The sequence below is a fragment of the Chelonia mydas genome, chromosome 23 (genome assembly GCF_015237465.2).
Source record: "Chelonia mydas isolate rCheMyd1 chromosome 23, rCheMyd1.pri.v2, whole genome shotgun sequence".
Classification (NCBI taxonomy): Eukaryota; Metazoa; Chordata; order Testudines; family Cheloniidae; genus Chelonia; species Chelonia mydas.
This window is the reverse complement of record NC_051263.2, coordinates 16302355-16319854: the sequence shown is the minus strand read 5'-3', so window position 1 is coordinate 16319854 and position 17500 is coordinate 16302355. Positions and strand designations below refer to the sequence as shown.

The following is a 17500-nucleotide window of genomic DNA, read 5'->3' as shown; positions in this document are numbered from 1 at the left end:
AAGGAAGTATGGGATGGATGAATGCACTATAAGGTGGGTAGTAGAAAGCTGGCTAGATTGTCGGGCTCAACGGGTAGTGATCAATGGCTCCATGTCTAGTTGGCAGCCCGGTGTCAAGTGGAGTGCCCCAGGGTCGGTCCTGGGGCCCGGTTTTGTTCAATATCTTCATAAATGATCTGGAGGATGGTGTGGATTGCACTTCTCAGCAAATTTGCGGATGATACTAAACTGGGAGGAGTGGTAGATACGCTGGAGGGGAGGGATAGGATACAGAAGGACCTAGACAAATTGGAGGATTGGGCCAAAAGAAATCTGATGAGGTTCAATAAGGATAAGTGCAGGGTCCTGCACTTAGGACGGAAGAACCCAATGCACCGCTACAGACTAGGGACCGAATGGCTAGGCAGCAGTTCTGCGGAAAAGGACCTAGGGGTGACAGTGGACGAGAAGCTGGATATGAGTCAGCAGTGTGCCCTTGTTGCCAAGAAGGCCAATGGCATTTTGGGATGTATAAGTAGGGGGCATATGCGAGCAGATCGAGGGACGTGATCGTTCCCCTCTATTCGACACTGGTGAGGCCTCATCTTGGAGTACTGTGTCCAGTTTTGGGCCCCACACTACAAGAAGGATGTGGATAAATTGGAGAGAGTCCAGCGAAGGGCAACCAAAATGATTAGGGGTCTAGAGCACATGACTTATGAGGAGAGGCTGAGGGAGCTGGGATTGTTTTAGTCTGCAGAAGAGAGAATGAGGGGGGATTTGATAGCTGCTTTCAACTACCTGAAAGGGGGTTCCAAGAGGATGGCTCTAGACTGTTCTCAATGGTAGCAGATGACAGAACGAGGAGTAATGGTCTCAAGTTGCAATGGGTGGAGGTTTTTAGATTGGATATTAGGAAAAACTTTTTTCACTAAGAGGGTGGTGAAACACTGGAATGCGTTACCTAGGGAGGTGGTAGAATCTCCTTCCTTACAGGTTTTTTAATGTCAGGCTTGACAAAAGCCCTGGCTGGGATGATTTAACTGGGACTTGTCCTGCTTTGAGCAGGGGGTTGTGACTAGATGACCTTCTGGGGTCCCTTCCAACCCTGATATTCTATGATTCTATGATTCTATGTCGGGGTGTGTGTGTATGTGGACCCATGAGGTTTGAGGGGGTCTGTAATGAGGCTGATTCGGTGGGACCCAATGGAGCGTTGCCAAGTCAGGACAAATTGCTTGAGCAGGGCCGTTACAGCCCAGGGCTGGGGTTTCTGCTGCCCACCAAGGCAAACGAACAGCCAGCCAGAGCGGACTTCGGGTTTTGCCCCACTGGCTAACCACAAGTCACACAGCAATTCCCTTAGACGCTCCAGTTTTCCCAGTATCACCACCAGCGCCACTCGTTATGGGGAGAATGGTATGAAAACCAAGACCCAGTGAAAGAAAAGAGGTTCCTCGATCCCAAAGGACCAAGCCCCAGAGCCCCGGTCAATATACAAGCAGATCTACCACAAATCACGCTGTTGCCAACCCTTCAGAACTAAAATCTAAAAGGTTTAATCTAAAAGGAGAAAGATAGACATGAGAGCGAGAAGTGGTTAAATGGAGTCAATGACATCAGTGATGGCAAAGTTCTTGGTTCAGGCTTGTCACAGTGATGGCAGAAACTGCAGGTTCAAAGCAAGTCTCTGGAGAACATCCCCAGTGGGATGGGTCATCGGTCCTTGGTTTCAACGCTTCAGTGTAGCAAAGTCCCGCCAGAGGTGTGAAGCAGGATTTGAAGACAAGATGGAGACATCAGCCCCTTTATAGTCTTTTCCAGGTGTAAGAACCCCTCTTTGTTCTTACTGTGGAAAATTACAGCAAAATGGAGTTTGGAGTCACATGGCCAAGTCCCGGCCTACCTTGCTGAGTCACCAGGCCTTCTCTCAATGGGACACTTGTGTCGCTGATGGTCCTTAATGGGCCATCCAGCACGCTAGGCAGAGCTGACACCAACTTGTCTGGGGCGTCACCCAGAAGCACAGCATAAGTGTGAAATACAGACAGTATAGATTTCCGAGCAGCAGCCCTGTTAGTCTGTATCCGCAAAAAGAACAGGAGGACTTGTGGCACCTTAGAGACTAACAAATTTATTTGAGCTTAAGCTTTCGTGGGCTAAAATCCACTTCATCAGATGCATAGAATGGAACATATAGTCAGAAGATATATATACATACAGAGAGCATGAAAAGGTGGAAGTACCCAGACCAACTGAAAGAGGCTAAATAATTAAGAGGAGCGATTATCAGCGGGGGAAAATAAACTTTTGAAGTGATAATCAAGATGGCCCATTTCGGACAGTTTGACCCTGATGGTGTGAGGATACTTAACATGGGGGAAAGATTCAATATTGTGTAATGACAGAAACTGGGAATGGCTCAGTCATGACACTAATTGAATCTTTCCCCCATGTTAAGTATCCTCACACCTTCGGGTCAACTGTGCGAAATGGGCCATCTTGATTATCACTTCAAAAGTTTATTTTCCCCTGCTGATAATAGCTCCTCTTAATTATTTAGCCTCCTTCAGTTGGTCTGGGTACTCCACCTTTTCATGCTCTCTGTATGTATATGTAGCTTCTGACTATATGTTCCATTCTATGCATCTGATGAAGTGGGTTTTTAGCCCACAAAAGCTTAAGCTCAAATAAATATGTTAGTCTCTAAGGTGCCACAAGTTCTCCTGTTCTTTAGACAGTGTAGAGCCAATATTCATCACTTTACAAAATGATACACACACATAGACCTCATAATCATAACCAGAAGACCCCAACCTTGTCTTAGACACCTTATTTGACTCCCTTTACACAAGATTTGGTGCCACTACAGGACCTGGGTTGCAACAATGTTCTTGTACGGTCCCAGATTATGTCAATAACCTCACAGGGTCTCACCCCCTTTCTCCCCCCCACTTGCAGTGAACAGCAGCTGCCTGCAGTACGACCCCCACTGAGCGGGGCCTGATCAGCTACTTCACCTACCTCATGGACCTGCTCTCTCGGGACGGTGAGAGCCCGGCCCGTGGCCCCCCAGCCCGACGCGCCTCAGCTCCGCCCCCAGCCCCCCATGCCTCAGTTCCTCCCCCCAGCCCCTCAGCTCCGCCCCAGCCCCTTGCAACCACAGTTCCGCCCCAGCCCCCCCGCACCTCAGCTCCACCCCCCAGTCCCCCCAGCTCTGCCCCCTGCCCCCCACGCCTCAGCTCTGCCCCCAGCCCCACCAGCTCTGCCCCAGCCCCGCACCTCAGCTCCACCCCCAGCTCTGCCCCCCGCCCCCAGCTCCTTCCCAGCCCCCGCAGCTCTGCCCCCCAGCCCCCCGCACCTCAGCTCCACCCCTCAGTCCCCCAGCTCCACCCCCAGCCCTCCCTGCCCTCAGCTCTGCCCCCAGCCCCCGCACCTCAGCTCCACCCCCCCAGTCCCCTAGCTCTGCCCCCCACCCCCCACGCCATCAGCTCCTCCCCAGCTCCCCCCAGCTCCGTCCCCAGCCCCCATGCCTCAGCTCCGCCCTCAGCCCCCCTGCTCCGCCCCTGCACCTCAGCTCTTCCCCCAGTCCCCACAGCTTCCACCCCCAGCACCCCTGTGCCCTCAGCTCTGCCCCAGCCCCACCAGCTCCGCCCCCAGCCCCCCATGCCTTAATTCCTCCCCTCAGGACCCCCAGCTCCGCCCCCAGCCCCCTGTGTTCCTCAGCTTTTGCCCCCAGCCCCCCGCAACCTGAGCTCCACCCCTCAGTCCCCCAGATCTGCCCCCCACCCCCCCCATGCCATCAGCTCCTCCCCAGCCCCCTCAGCTCCCACTCCAGCCCCCTTCACGTGTCCCCTACAAATCGAAGCTGGCCCCAGTTCCCAGATCAGTTGTCACATTCCCAGTCCCAGCCTGGGGCCGGGATGGGAGCCGGCGCCCCCTGGAGGAGACCCCACCCCCCCCCCGCCGCTGAGGCTATGTCTCTTTCAGGGGTTCATGGAGCTCACGCACCTGTTCTATGGTTATTACCAAAACTCGGCCCGTGGATTTCGTGGGCTTCTCCTATAACATCCCCCTGGCCTATATGCTGAGCGTGTTGGGCTACTTCTCCGTCTGCCTCCTCTGGATCGTCCACCGGTGAGTCACTTCCCAGGTACCCCCGCGGGGGGCCAGCCCCCGCCCCGCCCCAGAGGGGCCACGTCCCAGCGCCGGGCGAGGGGTCCCTGTATATCCAGCCTCCGCCCCGCCCCAGAGGGGCCGCGTCCCAGCACCGGGTGAGGGGTCCCCGGGTAACCAGCCTCCCCCCGCCCCAGAGGGGCCGTTGTCCCAGCACCGGGCGAGGGGGTCCCTGTGTAACCAGCCCCCTGCACCCCCACCCCAGAGCTGGCTGCACTTTGCCATCTCCCCCCAGGGCCGTCCACCTCCTGAAGCGCAGCCTGGTCGGTGAGAACCGGGAGCTCAGCACCTACAGCCACAAGGTCTTCGCCGGCTGGGATTTCTGCCTGGCGCCAGGCACCGCGGCGGCCATGAAACACAACAGCCTCCGCTACGAGCTGCGGGTGAGGCCAGCAGGGGGCGCAGGGCTGGGTGCGGGGCAGCCGGGTCGGGGGCAAGTGTGGGGGGACACTGAGGTACAGGCAGGCTGGGAATGGACAGGGGCTCTGGGGTGCGGGGCTGGAGGGTGTGATTAGGGGCTGAGGTGGGGGGCTGGTGGGGAGGGAGATGGGGTGCGGGGCTGGGGGACTGGATAGGGGCGGGATGGGTGGATTGTGGGAGAGGGGGGGCTGGGGCGGGAAGGGGGGCCGGTGTGTGGAGTGAAAGGCTTGGCTGGGGGGGGTGGAGAGGGGCCTGGCTGGGGTGGGGGGCTGCCCTGACGCGCGTCTCTCCCAGATGGACCTGGAGGAACAGACCCTGCGGCGGCTCATGGCCCAGCGCAGCCCGGGCCAGCGACTCGCCCTCTTCAGCCTGCGCGGGGCCGTCAACCTGCTGGTGCTGGGGCTGCTGGGGGCGGCTTTCTACGGCATCTACCGGGCCACCGAGTACTCGCAGCGGGCCCAGGTACCCGGCCCCTCGCTCCCGACCCAGGGCCCCTGCGCCCCTCGCTCCCGACCCGCAGCCCCCCGCGCCCCTCGCTCTCCCGACCCGCGGGCCCCCGTGCCCCTCGCTCCCGACCCCGCGGCCCCCGCGCCCCTCGCTCCCAACCCGCAGCCCCCGTTGCCCCCGACCGGCGGCCCCCCGCGCCCCTCGCTCCCGACCCGCAGCCCCCGCGCCCCTCGCTCCCGACCCGCAAGCCCCCGCACCCCTCGCTCCCAACCCGCAGCCCCCGTGCCCCCGACCTGCGGCCCCCCGCGCCCCTCGCTCCCGACTCGCAGCCCCGTGCCCCCTCGCTCCCGACCCGCGGCCCCCCGCGCCCCTCGCTCCCAACCCGCAGCCCCCGTGCCCCCGACCCGAGGCCCCCGCTCCCCTCACTCCCGACCCGCAGCCCCTGCAGCACCCCTCGCTCCCGACCCGCAGCCCCCGTGCAGCCAGGGCCCCTCGCTCCCGACCCGCGGCCCCCACGCCCCTCGCTCCCGACCCGCAGCCCCCGCGCCCCTCGCTCCCGACCCGGGGCCCCCGCTCAGCCCGCGCCCCTCGCTCCCGACCCGCGGCCCCCGTGCCCCTCGCTCCCGACCCGCAGCCCCCGCGCCCCTCGCTCCCAACCCGCAGCCCCCGTGCCCCCGACACGCGGCCCCCGCTCCCCTCGCTCCCGACCCGCAGCCCCGCGCCCCTCGCTCCCGACCCGCGGCCCCCCGTGCCCCTCGCTCCCGACCCGCAGCCCCACAGCTCCCGACCCGCAGGCCCCCCGGCAGCTCCCCTCGCTCCCGACCCGCAGCCCCCCCGGCAGCTCCCCTCGCTCCCGACCCGCAGCCCCCGGCAGCCAGGGCCCCTCGCTCCCGACCCGCGGCCCCCACGCCCCTCACTCCCGACCCGCGGCCCCCGCGCCCCTCGCTCCCGACCCGCGGCCCCCGCGCCCCTCGCTCCCGACCCGCAGCCCCCGTGCAGCCAGGGCCCCTCGCTCCCGACCCGCGGCCCCCACGCCCCTCGCTCCCGACCCGCGGCCCCCGCTCCCCTCGCTCCCGACCCGCAGCCCCCGCGCCCCTCGCTCCCGACCCGCGGCCCCCGCGCCCCTCGCTCCTGCGGTCGCCCGTGTCCCCTTCCATGGGGGGCAGTGGCGCTATCCCAGCTGCCAGCCCTTCAGCTGCTCGGCTCCCCACAAGGGACTTGTGGGGAGGGGATTCTGCTCTGACCCCTGGTGACCTCTCTCCCCCCCCTCCGCAGCAGGACACCAGCCCGGGGCAGCAGGGACTGGTCTTGGGGCTGCTGGTGGCCTATCTGCCCTCCATCGTGATCACGGCCGCCAACCAGGTGGTGCCGCTGGCCTTCGGGCTGCTGGTCCGCCTGGAGAGATACCCGCTCAGCCTGGAGATCCGGCTCACCCTGCTCAGGTACCGGGGGGCAGCCAGGGCTGTGCCCTACCCCAGGGGCAGCGCCGGGCGAGGGGTCCCCATGTACCAGCCCCCATCCCCCATGGGCAGCGGCAGGCGAGGGGTCCCCGTGTACCAGCCCCCGCCCCGCGTGGGCAGCCCCGGGCAAGGGGTCCCCGTGTACCAGCTCCCGCCCCACCACCAGGGGCAGCGGCGGGCGAGGGGTCCCTGTGTACCAGCCCCCAGCCCCTGTGGGCAGCGCCGGGCGAGGGATCCCCGTGTACCAGCCCCCGCCCCACCCTCGGGGCAGCGCAGGGTGAGGGGTCCCCGTGTACCAGCCCCCGCCCCACCCTCAGGGGCAGCGCCGGGCGAGGGGTCCCCATGTACCAGCCCCCGCCCCACCCCCAGGGGCAGCGCCGGGCGAGGGGTCCCCTTCTAAGCAGCCCCCCTCTCTCTCTGTGGCAGGACCGTGTTCCTGCGTCTCTCCAGCCTCCTCGTTCTCCTCTTCTCCCTCTGGACCCAGATCACCTGCCACGGGGACCCCGCCGCCGATTCCTGCAGGATCTGCCGCTACAACCACCAGCAGCACCCGGTCAGCGCAGGACGCCTGGGTTCTCTCCCGGCTCGGGGAGGGCAGGGGGGTCTGGCGGTTGGAGCGCGGCGGGGGAGCCCGGACGCCTGGGTTCTCTCCCGGCTCGGGGAGGGGCAGTGGGGGTCTGGCGGTTGGAGCGCGGCGGGGGAGCCCGGACGCCTGGGTTCTCTCCCGGCTCGGGGAGGGCAGTGGGGTCTGGCGGTTGGAGCGCGGCGGGGGAGCCCGGACGCCTGGGTTCTCTCCCGGCTCGGGGAGGGCAGTGGGGTCTGGCGGTTGGAGCGCGGCGGGGGAGCCCGGACGCCTGGGTTCTCTCCCGGCTCGGGGAGGGCAGTGGGGTCTGGCGGTTGGAGCGCGGCGGGGGAGCCCGGACGCCTGGGTTCTCTCCGGCTCGGGGAGGGCAGTGGGGTCTGGCGGTTGGAGCGCGGCGGGGGAGCCCGGACGCCTGGGTTCTCTCCCGGCTCGGGGAGGGCAGTGGGGTCTGGCGGTTGGAGCACAGCGGGGGAGCCCGGATGCCTGGGTTCTCTCCCGGCTCGGGGACGGCAGTGGGGTCTGGCGGTTGGAGCGCGGCGGGGGAGCCGGGAGCCCGGACGCCTGGGTTCTCTCCCGGCTCGGGGAGGGCAGTGGGGTCTGGCGGTTGGAGCGTGGCGGGGGAGCCCGGATGCCTGGGTTCTCTCCCGGCTCGGGGAGGGCAGTGGGGTCTGGCGGTTGGAGTGCGGCGGGGGAGCCGGGAGCCCGGACGCCTGGGTTCTCTCCCGGCTTGGGGAGGGCAGTGGGGTCTGGCGGTTGGAGCGCGGCGGGGGAGCCCGGAGCCCGGACGCCTGGGTCCTGTGGCCGTGTGGGGCGCTGACACATGTGCCCCCCCCAGTGCTGGGAGACGAGCGTGGGGCAGGAGATGTACAAGCTGCTGGTGTTCGACCTGCTCGTGGTGCTGCTGGTGCTGCTGCTGGTGGAGTTCCCCCGGAAGTGAGAGATGGGCTGGGGGGAGGTGGGATCTGCACGGGGGGGTGGGAGTGGGGGGTCAGTGGGCTGGGGGGAGGTGGGATCTGCACGGGGGGGTGGGAGTGGGGGGTCAGTGGGCGGGGGGGAGGTGGGATCCGCACTGGGGTGGGGGTGGGGGGGTCGGTGGGCTGGGGGGAGGTGGGATCCGCACTGGGGTGGGGGGGTCAGTGGGCTGGGGGGGGTGGGATCCGCACTGGGGTGGGGGTGGGGGTGGGGGTCAGTGGGCTGGGGGGGTGGGATCTGCACTGGGGTGGGGGTGGGGGGGTCGGTGGGCTGGGGGGAGGTGGGATCCGCACTGGGGTGGGGGTGGGGGGTCAGTGGGCTGTGGGGAGGTGGGATCTGCACTGGGGGTGGGGATGGGGGGGGGTCAGTGGGCTGAGGGGGAGGTGGGATCCACACTGGGAGTGGGAGTGGGGGGTCAGTGGGCTGGGGGGAGGTGGGATCCTCACTGGGGGTGGGGATGGGGGGGGTCAGTGGGCTGGGGGGAGGTGGGATCCTCACTGGGGGTGGGGATGGGGTGGGTCAGTGGGCTGGGGGGAGGTGGGATCCGCACTGGTGTGGGGGTGGGGGGTCAGTGGGCTGGGGGAGAGGTGGGAATCTGCACTTGGGGGGTGGGAGTGTGGGGTCAGTGGGCTGGCGGGCAGGTGGGATCCGCACTGGGGGTGGGGATGGGGGGGTCAGTGGGCTGAGGGGGAGGTGGGATCTGCACTGGGGGGTGGGAGTGTGGGGTCAGTGGGCTGGCGGGGAGGTGGGATCCGCACTGGGGGGGGTGGGGGTGGGATCTGTTCTAGGGGTGGATGGGAATCAGTGGCCATATAAGGGGGGTCCCGGGGCGAGTGGGTTGGCTCTGGGGTTTGGGGCTCAGGCCGGAGGGGAGTGGGGAGCTGGGGGACAACGACTGGGGTTGGGGGGCAGGGCTAGTGCTGGGGTGGCGGGGGCCGGGCTCGGAGCAGTCTCCCCTGCCCCTCACCCCCTCCTGCTCCCCCCAGGCTGTTGGTGACCCACGGCCCCGCCCCCCTGGCCCGGCTGTTGGGGCAGCAGGAGTTCCTGGTGCCCCCCAACGTGCTGGACCTGGTGTACGGCCAGACCGTGTGCTGGGTCGGCACCGCCTTCTCCCCCCTGCTGCCCCTGCTCCACGCCGCCAAGTTCGTCCTGCTTTTCTACCTCAAGAAGGTGAGAGCTCGGATGCCTGGGTCCTCTCCCCGCCGCGGGGAGGGGGGCCTAGTGGTGAGAGCGCGGGGGGGTGGGACTGGGAGCTCGGACACCTGGATCCTCTCCCAGCGGTGGGGTTGGGGGGCTAGTGGTGAGAGCGGGTGGGGGCGGGACTGGGAGCTCGGATGCCTGGGTTTTCTCCTGAGGGGGTTTAGTTGGCGGGGGAGGGACTGGGAGCTCGGACGCCTGGGTCCTCTCCCGGGAGGGGGGCTGTCTGGTGGCTCAGCGCCCCGGGTCCACGTCTGTCTCGTCACCCCCCAGCTCACCCTGTTCTCAAACTGCCGCCCGGCCGACCGCACCTTCCGCCCCTCCAGCTCCAGCTTCTTCTTCCTGCTGGTTCTGCTGCTGGGCCTGGCCATCGCCTGGGTGCCCCTGCTGTACAGCGTCTTTGTGTGAGTGCCCCCCTGCCCCCTGGATCCCTCCCGCCGGGTCCCCTGCCCCCCTTCCCCAGCCCCCTGGGGTCCCCTGCTCCCCTCAGCCAGCCTCCCAGCTCCCCTCGCCCAGCCCTCTGGATTCCACCCCGGCCTGGCCCCCAGCCTCCCCTTGCCCAGCCCCCCGGCTCCTGGGGTTCCCTTCCCCCTTCCCCCGGTCCCCCAGGGTCCCCTGCCCCCCTCACCCAGCCCATCACCTCCCGGGTTCCCTCACCCAGCCCCCTGGGTTCCCCTGGTCCCCTCACCCAGCCTCCCAGCCCCCCTTGCCCAGCCCCCCAGCTCCTGGGGTTCCCTTCCCCCTTCCCTCAGCCCCCCAGGGTCTCCTTCCCCCTTCACCCAGGCCCCTGGTATCCCCCACCCCTCGTCCATTCCCCAGGGCGCCCCACCCCTCTCACTCAGTTCCCCTGGGGTCCCCCTCTCCCACCTCCCCAGCCCTCCTCGCCCACACCTCTAGCTCCTTGGGGTCTGCCGCCCCACCTCACCCAGCCCTCCAGGATCCCCTGACCTTCCCCTCCCCCCCAGCATGACAAACCCCCTTATCCTCCTCCCTCCCCGTCCCCCGCCCGGGGCGCTGTGTCTGCTTCCCTGCTTTGGACTTGGTTCCCCTCCCCCCAACTCACTCTCTCTCCCCCCCCACAGCCTCCAGCCCTCCCAGGCCTGTGGCCCGTTCCGGGGTGAGCCGACCATGTGGAGCACCCTCTGGGCGGCCATCGACACCCTGCCCCTTGTGGCCAGGGAGTTCCTGCAGTTCGTGGGCTCGCTGGCCTTCGCTGTGCCGCTCTTCCTGCTGCTGTGGTGAGGGGCCTCCGGGGAATCCCCCTGGGCTGGGGGGCGCTAGAGGGGATAAGACACATGGAGGGGGGGTCTGATGCCAGGCAGCAGGGACATGGAGACACACAGAGAGCAGGGGCCCATCCCCTCCATGCGGGGGCGAGAGGGGAGGATGGACGGACAGACGCAGAGCAGAGCTTGTCCCCGCCAGCAGGGGGCAGCAGGGACGGACAGACACGCACGCACACAATTTCCGGGCTGCCCCTGACCCCATCTCTCACGCACTGTCTAACCCCCTCCCGGCTTTTCTCTTCCCATCCCGCAACCGCAGCATCCTCATGTTCTACCTGATGGCCCTGGATCACTCCTACAGCTGCCTGGTGAAGGAACTCAAAGGGCAGCTGCGCCTGGTGAGTGATGTCCCGGAGCCATGGGGCTTTTTGCCACTGTGGGGAGCCGGCTCCCATCTGGGATCGCCGTTAGCCGGTGGGACTCCCTGCCACAAGACGACCCTGGGCCTGGCGGGGTGGGTTATTGACAGGGAGAAATGAGGAACGGCGTACTCCCCGCTTTGGCCACTAGGGGCTGCCGTGTCTCCCTCCTCTGAAGTAGGTGGGAGGTGGGTGGAGGCAGAGCCGGGATACCGGGGTAGATGGGCCCCTGGGCTGGCCCCAGATGGCTGTACTTACCCTCCGGGGTTCCCACCTCTTTTCAACCCTTCCTTTTTCCACAGGAGGGGCAGGATAAGGTCTTCTTAGTGACTCAGATCACAGAGCTCAGCTAAGGAGAGCGCCGCACACAACTCCCGTCCAGTTGATTTGAATATGACTCTTGGCCCTGCCTTGTCGGACCCGTCCCTCCCCTGCCAGCGTCAGCGATTCGCCTGTGTGCCAAACCCGCCCCCTGCTGGAAGAAAACTACAATAACCTCCAAAGAACCTGGAGCTCGTTCATGGACTGTGTGTAAGAATCACTCGCCCGGCGCTGAGACGTGGCCCCTCTGGGATGGGGCGCGGGGGCTGTTTATACAGAGACCTCTCACCTGGGGCTGAGACGTGGCCCCTCTGGAGTGGGGTGTAGGGGCTGGGTATATGGGGACCTCTTGCCTGGCACGGAGACACGACCTCTCTGGGGTGAGGGGTGGGGTTTGGTTATACAGGGACCCCTCGCCTGGCAGCCACTCTTTACCGCCGCCCAGTGATGCTGTTCAGTTTTGGACAGGAAGTGAAGCAGAACCCTGCATGTGACGGACATCCCAGGGGGCTTTGCAGGAGGAGGAGGTAGAATTGCTTGTGTCCGAAATGGGCCAGGCTGCTGGCCTTCAGGCCCCACTTCTCACGCTCTCCATCCTGCCCCAGGCTAGCCCCCCGCCCTCCGAGCGGAGTAGATAGCGGGTGAACCCGAGTGAATCTCTTGTTGCCGGCTGGCAGCAGAATTCCATTGTCGCACTCCAGGGCAGCGGCATTTGTATTCCCTATCCACCGGTCCCCAGCTGCCACCTCTCTTGGGCGGAGACCCGCGTCTCTCCCTCCCTCCCTGCCCAGGCTCTGATTTCACCACACACACACACACACCCGCAAAGAGCGATTGCCATCGACAATAATCGCCATTTACTGCTCGGCCAAGTCAAAGAAACCCTGCTCGGAAACTTAACAGCGTTTGATTTCCTGGGTGTATTTTGAGACGCGATGTTGACAATTTAACGGCTTTTAAATTTAATTTTAACGGCTGTGACTTTTTGAGTCTCTAACACCTGCTGTCGATAAATCATTGGCTGACTCCCCCCGTTCTTTGACTCTCCTGTGATTTTCTGCAATTGGGAAAATTTTAAATCTGAAAAAAAAAAAAAAGCAAAAAAAAAGCTTAAAAATAAAATGCTAGTTTTGGTTTGAAATGATAAAATAAAAATTGAATTCTGCTAGGCCCATGTGTAAGTAATCCAGGGGGCGGTGGAGGGTGTGGGGGGAGCTGGTGTGCAGGACTGGAGGCAAACAGCAGTGGTTTTGTGCCCCCACAGTCCCCTCCACTATCTCCGCGTCTGCTCCGTGCCCTCCACTTCCGTGCGCGCAGGGTGTAAATGATCGGCCATAGGGGGGTCAGAGCAATGGTCCATGTAGCCCAGTATCCCGTCTCAGGGGCGGTGCACGGCGCAGGGCGGCTGGGGACAGACGCAGGCCAGTCTTCCCCGCCCGCAGTCGGAGGTGTGGGGAGGCCCCAAGCTGGCGGGTGGGGGGGAGGGGTCGGGACCCGGGGAGGGACGGAGGCTCCCTGCATGTGGCCAGCGCCTGGCCCGGCCCCACGTCCTGTGGCGGGGAGTTCCGCAGGCTCGGGGCGTCGGCCATGCAGCTCAGGCGGGGGTGGGGGAGTCTCGGGGTGGGGGGGGTCCCGGCAGCAGCGGGGTGGGGATGGGGGATGGGACACTGGGCCGCTCCCCTCTGGGCGGCGCCAGCCCCGGGGTGGGGGAGGGGAGGTGTGAAGAAGGGGTGGGGCCTCGTCCCAACCAATCGACTACAGGCGCAGTGGGGGTGTGAGGCCAGCTTGGACCAATCAGTGCTTTGCGGGGCGGGGGGGGCTGACTACAGTGCACCAATGAGAGAAGAGGGAGGCTTGGGCGGGAGGTTGGATAGGAACCAATTGGTTAAAGCTGGGGGGGAGGGGGGAGTCGCCAATAGACCAATCAGGGCACGAGGGCGGCCACAGTGTTCTCCAATCAGAAAAGAGCGACCTGCGGAGGGTGGGGCCAGACTAATCCAATCAGAAAGCGAGGGCCGGACTAAGGTCCGCCAATGAGATTCAGAGCGGGGGGTGGGTCTGGAACGCGCCAATCAGGGAGTTACCTGGGCGTGCCAATCAGCGCACCGGCAGGGCGCTAACCCGGAAGCGGAAGTGGCGCCGCGCAGTGCGGACTTGAGGCGGGACCATGAACATCCTGCCCAAGAAGTCGTGGCACGTGCGGAACAAGGACAATGTGGCCCGCGTGCGGCGGGACGAGGCGCAGGCGCAGGACGAACAGCGACAGCGGGAGGCCCGGGCCCTGCTGGCCGAACAGGAGGCGAGTTACCGGGCATGCGCAGACGGCAACGCGGGTGTAGCGAGTGCGCATGCGTAACAATGGAACGCGTCCTACACCATGTGACGGGGTCACGGATTGAACCATTGTCAAATTGGGGGTGAAATCTGGGTTGAACCATTTCCAAATCGGGGGAAGAGCAAAAGGGCGCTGGGCTGAACCATTTCTAAATGGGGGGGGGGAGACGGAGAGCGCTGGGTTTCAAATGGGGGAGGGGAAGAAAAAGAAGTGGGAGTTGGGCTGACCCACAACAGGGGGGAAGCAGAGCAGAAGGGAACTGGGGTGAACCATTTCCAAAGGGAGGAAAGGAGAGTTGGGCTGAACCATGTCCAAAGGGGGAGAGAAGGGAGCTGGGCTGAACCATTTCCAAAGGAGGGGGGAGAGAAGGGAGCTGGACTGAACCATTTCCAAAGGAGGGGGGAGAGAAGGGAGCCGGGCTGAACCATTTTCAAAGGAGGGGGGAGAGAAGGGAGCTGGACTGAACCATTTCCGAAGGGGTGGAATCAGAGAAGGGAGCTGCGCTGAACCATTTCCAAAGTGGGGGAGAAGGGTGCCGGGCTGAACATTTCCAAAGGGGGGAGGGAAGCAGAGAAGTGAGCTGGGCTGAACCATTTCCAAAGCGGGTAGTTTTCTAACCCCACCTGCCCCCGTGGGGTGGCTGCTATGGCACCTGCTGCACTGTTAACATCACCATGCCCTCGCCCCAGATAAAAAGACTTTCTTAGGCCTCAGCCTGATGCCATGCTGCCCTCGCCACACCCCATTGCCCCCCAGCACAGAGCCCACGGGCTGCCCTGGCTCCTGCCACCTGCGTCAGAGCCGGCCCCACAACCAGCCCCCGTCTCCCCCTGCAGGCGCGGACCGAGTTCCTGAGGAAGAAGGCACGGGTGTCTGCCCTGCCAGGACCCGATGGCGGCTCGGCGCTGGCCCCGAGTGGCGAGGCGCCGCGCCATGTCGACCTCTTCCGGGACCTGGAGGAGGGCAAGGGCTCCACGACTGGGAACAAGGAGTATGAGGAGGAGAAACGCAGGGAAAAGGTGTGTGTGTGTGTGTGGGGGGGGCGCGTTTGAGTTTGGGGGGGGGCACCTGCATTCATTGGGCATGGTGAGCCCCCCCCCCAGCTTGCTGGGGTTAGGTTGCCCCTACATTGGTGCACTGATGGGAGGGGGCTGGTGCAGGGGGCTGGTGTATCTACCGCCCCCCTATTACAGGAGATGGGGTACAGCCAAGCCTCAGATCCTGGCATCTCGGCGTAGAAGGGACAAGGCTGGGGATTCACACACCCCTGTTGGAGGAGGAGGCTATGTACAGAATTGGGGGTTCCCCCTAAACACATGCAGGTGCTCTGACACCTTTTATAGCTCAGCTGCCCTGCAGGCTGGTTCCCCTCTCAAGCTCTCTCCCCACTCCCATGAGCTGCCCCGTGGCTCCTGTACCCATAAGGCAAAAACCTCCCCCAGTGCCCTCTTCTACATCAGTGGGGCCATGATCGGTCCCGCCCTCTCCCCTAGCAGATGGGGCTCCTACTTCTTCAAGGTGATTCAGTTCAGCACGCTCCCCTCCCTGCTTTGCCCCAACCAGGAACGGCAGGAGAAAGCTATCGGGCTGCTGACCTATCTGGGGCAGAGTGCAGCCGAGGCCCAGACTAGCCGGCCGTGGTACCAGGAAGCCCCCAACCGCAGCCAAGAGGCAGCCACGGTGACCACGCAGGAGCAGCTGAAGGGCAGACTGGACCCGCTGCGGGAGATGGAGAGGCACCTGCGCAAGAAGAAAGGGGAGGGGAAGAAGCGCAAGAAGGAGAAAGAGAAGCCAGCAGGGGAGAAGAAAGCAGTGGGGTGAGCTGGATGTGGGGCAGGGCTAGAGAGCAGCGCTGGATGGGAGTCAGGGACTACACGTCCCAGCATCCACTGCTCCAGCCTGTTTCCTACGCACAATCCCAGCATGCAATGTCCCAGTCCACAAGGACTACAATTATCAGCTTGCAATTTACTTCCTTTGTTCTCAGCTGCACAGGTGTGGGTGTGTTACTGAAATGATGCATCTCAGCATGTACTCAACACACTTGTTCCTGGGCAGTAGCCTGGCCTACTTGTCCCAGCATGCAGCACCCCCCTAGGAGGGACGATTGCATACTGGGAGATGTAGTCCTCATGGAACACACATCTAGACACCACCTGGCGCAGGGTTGTAGGAACTCAATGGTTCCCTTCTGCTTGTCCTTGCAGCTCTGCCCCCCTCTCCCTGGAGCAGCTGCGGCGGGAGCGGCTGCAGCGGGAGCAGGCCGAGCGAGCCAGGACCGAAGCCCTGTTGGCTGGGCGGCTTGGGGAGCCCCAGCGTGGGGAGGAGGAGGAGGAGCCGGATGACAGGAAACGCCGCTACAACTCCCAGTTCAACCCGCAGCTGGCACGCAGGCCCCGCAGCTGGGACGAGAGGGAGCAGCACTGAGCCCTCCCAGCGCCCCCTGGAACTGGTGGCTGAAAACAGCGGGCCCTGGGCACAGAGACTCCTGTACCAGGGGTCACACGGCATGTGGAACAGGGACATTGGCATCACAGCAAGGCAGCCAGCGTGTGGTATCACTCTGTAGACTTGCGGGGGGGGAAGACACCGAGTGCTGTCCTCTCTGCCACCCTCCTGGCCATGAAGGTTGGCATGGGGGTCGTACTCGGGGAGCCAGAACCCTCCTTGCTCTCACAGGAGGGTGCTGGCTGCCCCACTGGGGCCCCAGGCTGGACACTCACCTCTTAGCGCCTGGCGTTATTAGCAGCAGCAGGTACCAGGGTTTATCTGAATGCCCCACAAGGCAGGGGCTTATCTGCTAATAAAAGGCATCTCTTTTCACTCACTCACTCAGGGGAGCAGGGAAAGCTTGGATAGGAGCAAGCCCAGAAGGGGAAACCCAGTCCCGGACTCCTGGGTTCCAGTTGCAGGTGCGTGCTGGGAGTCAGGACAGCTGGGTTTTATCCCTGGCTTGGAGAGCAGGAGCCAGTGGGTTCAGTGGGGGCAGGAGGCCCAGCCCCTTGTCAGAGAGTGGAGTTGAGTGGAGGGGACTCCTGGGTTTGCCAGCTGGCTCTTTAGGGGGAAGATATCAGGAATCCTGAGTTCTAATTTCCACTTCTGCCTCTGATTTCTTATATACCTCAACGGCTCCCTCCCACAGTGCTCACTGTACCTCGGCTGCTGGGGAGGCCCAGCCCTTTAGCCATGGCGATGAAAAGCACCTGCTACAGGGTGTGCCTGCCCCTCTGCTGAACCCGCACCCAGGCCCCACTGGAATCATTCATGGCTCACACCTGGCTGGTAGGGCCCAGCTCCCAGCACAAGGCTAGCTCCCTGTGCCTTCCACAAGGCCATTATCTGACAGGGGAAACTGAGGCATGGACAGTCTGGTCTCTTCTGGGGTTCCTTATGGGGTGGGGGTGTCTGTCTCTCCCTCACCAGTCAGCCTGCAGCAGGGGGGATGATTGATTCAGCCCCATCGCTAGGCCATGCCCACCCCACAGAGGGACTTTCCCAGCAGCCATTGGGGTTAACAGTGCCAGGTGGGAGGGGGGGCTCCAGGGAGAGGGGTGGGGGGCTTTTAAATCTAAAGCAGAGCAGGCAGCAGGGAAGATCCTGCTCTGGGCCTGAGGGCAGGGAGGGGCGGAGCTTGACCCCAGAGCCAGGCAAGATCCCCCATGGAACATACCACCCGTCAGCTCCTGCAGAGGGGGCTGCATCTCCTTCCCCTGAATATACCATGCAGTCACCTCCTGCAGTGGGCTGGGGATCCCCCATCCCAGCCACGCACTGTCTGGGCGGGGAGGCGGTGGGGAGAAAGAGCTGGCTGGGACTCTGGCAAATAGTCATGTGAAATCTCCCCCTCCCCACTCCACTTACCAAGATATTTTCAGCATAAAGTGACACCAAAATAAGGTCTGGGATGAATTCGTGTGTGTGTGTGTGTGTGTGTGTGTGGGTGGGTGGGTGGGTGGGTGGGTGGG

The 17500-nt window shown here is 64.0% G+C and overlaps 5 protein-coding genes and 1 long non-coding RNA gene across 11 annotated transcripts in view; 4 read left to right on the top strand and 2 right to left on the bottom strand.

Annotated features, from left to right (window-relative positions):
- Positions 1 to 12023, top strand: part of TMC4 (transmembrane channel like 4) — a 15350-nt gene extending 3327 nt beyond the window's left edge. The window contains 15 exon segments of the mRNA XM_037888279.2: positions 2941 to 2966; positions 2968 to 3021; positions 3023 to 3028; positions 3970 to 4020; positions 4022 to 4116; positions 4391 to 4538; positions 4870 to 5037; positions 6298 to 6464; positions 6909 to 7035; positions 7901 to 7998; positions 9024 to 9207; positions 9508 to 9638; positions 10317 to 10472; positions 10780 to 10858; positions 11182 to 12023. Of these exon segments, the coding sequence (XP_037744207.2) occupies positions 2941 to 2966; positions 2968 to 3021; positions 3023 to 3028; positions 3970 to 4020; positions 4022 to 4116; positions 4391 to 4538; positions 4870 to 5037; positions 6298 to 6464; positions 6909 to 7035; positions 7901 to 7998; positions 9024 to 9207; positions 9508 to 9638; positions 10317 to 10472; positions 10780 to 10858; positions 11182 to 11232 (1541 nt within the window). The 3' untranslated portion in view covers positions 11233 to 12023.
- Positions 1 to 17500, bottom strand: part of LOC119564877 (immunoglobulin superfamily member 1-like) — a 967916-nt gene that overhangs the window by 342252 nt on the left and 608164 nt on the right. The window lies entirely within an intron of this gene.
- The window catches only part of LOC119564866 (immunoglobulin superfamily member 1), a 999687-nt gene that overhangs the window by 585257 nt on the left and 396930 nt on the right, over positions 1 to 17500 (top strand). The window lies entirely within an intron of this gene.
- LOC119564865 (immunoglobulin superfamily member 1) overlaps positions 1 to 17500 on the top strand; it is a 798058-nt gene that overhangs the window by 526378 nt on the left and 254180 nt on the right. The gene's annotated exons all lie outside the window — the stretch shown is intronic.
- LOC122463649 lies at positions 12198 to 13424 on the bottom strand. The gene is made up of 2 exons (XR_006287222.1): positions 13285 to 13424; positions 12198 to 12280 (listed from the first exon to the last, which is right to left on the bottom strand). It is a non-coding gene; the product is annotated as an uncharacterized LOC122463649 (long non-coding RNA).
- Positions 13309 to 17431, top strand: LENG1 (leukocyte receptor cluster member 1). The gene is made up of 4 exons (XM_027832784.3): positions 13309 to 13499; positions 14372 to 14554; positions 15099 to 15352; positions 15743 to 17431. Exons 1-4 carry the CDS (start codon positions 13368 to 13370, stop codon positions 15960 to 15962), a joined length of 789 nt encoding a protein of 262 aa, XP_027688585.2. The 5' UTR covers positions 13309 to 13367; the 3' UTR covers positions 15963 to 17431.

Coding starts and splice junctions, on each gene's coding strand:
- LENG1 (XM_027832784.3), top strand. CDS start 13,368: ATGAACATCCTGCCCAAGAAGTCGTGGCACGTGCGGAACAAGGACAAT. Junction 13,500..14,371: donor CCCTGCTGGCCGAACAGGAG/GCGAGTTACCGG, acceptor CTCCCCCTGCAG/GCGCGGACCGAGTTCCTGAG. Junction 14,555..15,098: donor AGGAGAAACGCAGGGAAAAG/GTGTGTGTGTGT, acceptor TGCCCCAACCAG/GAACGGCAGGAGAAAGCTAT.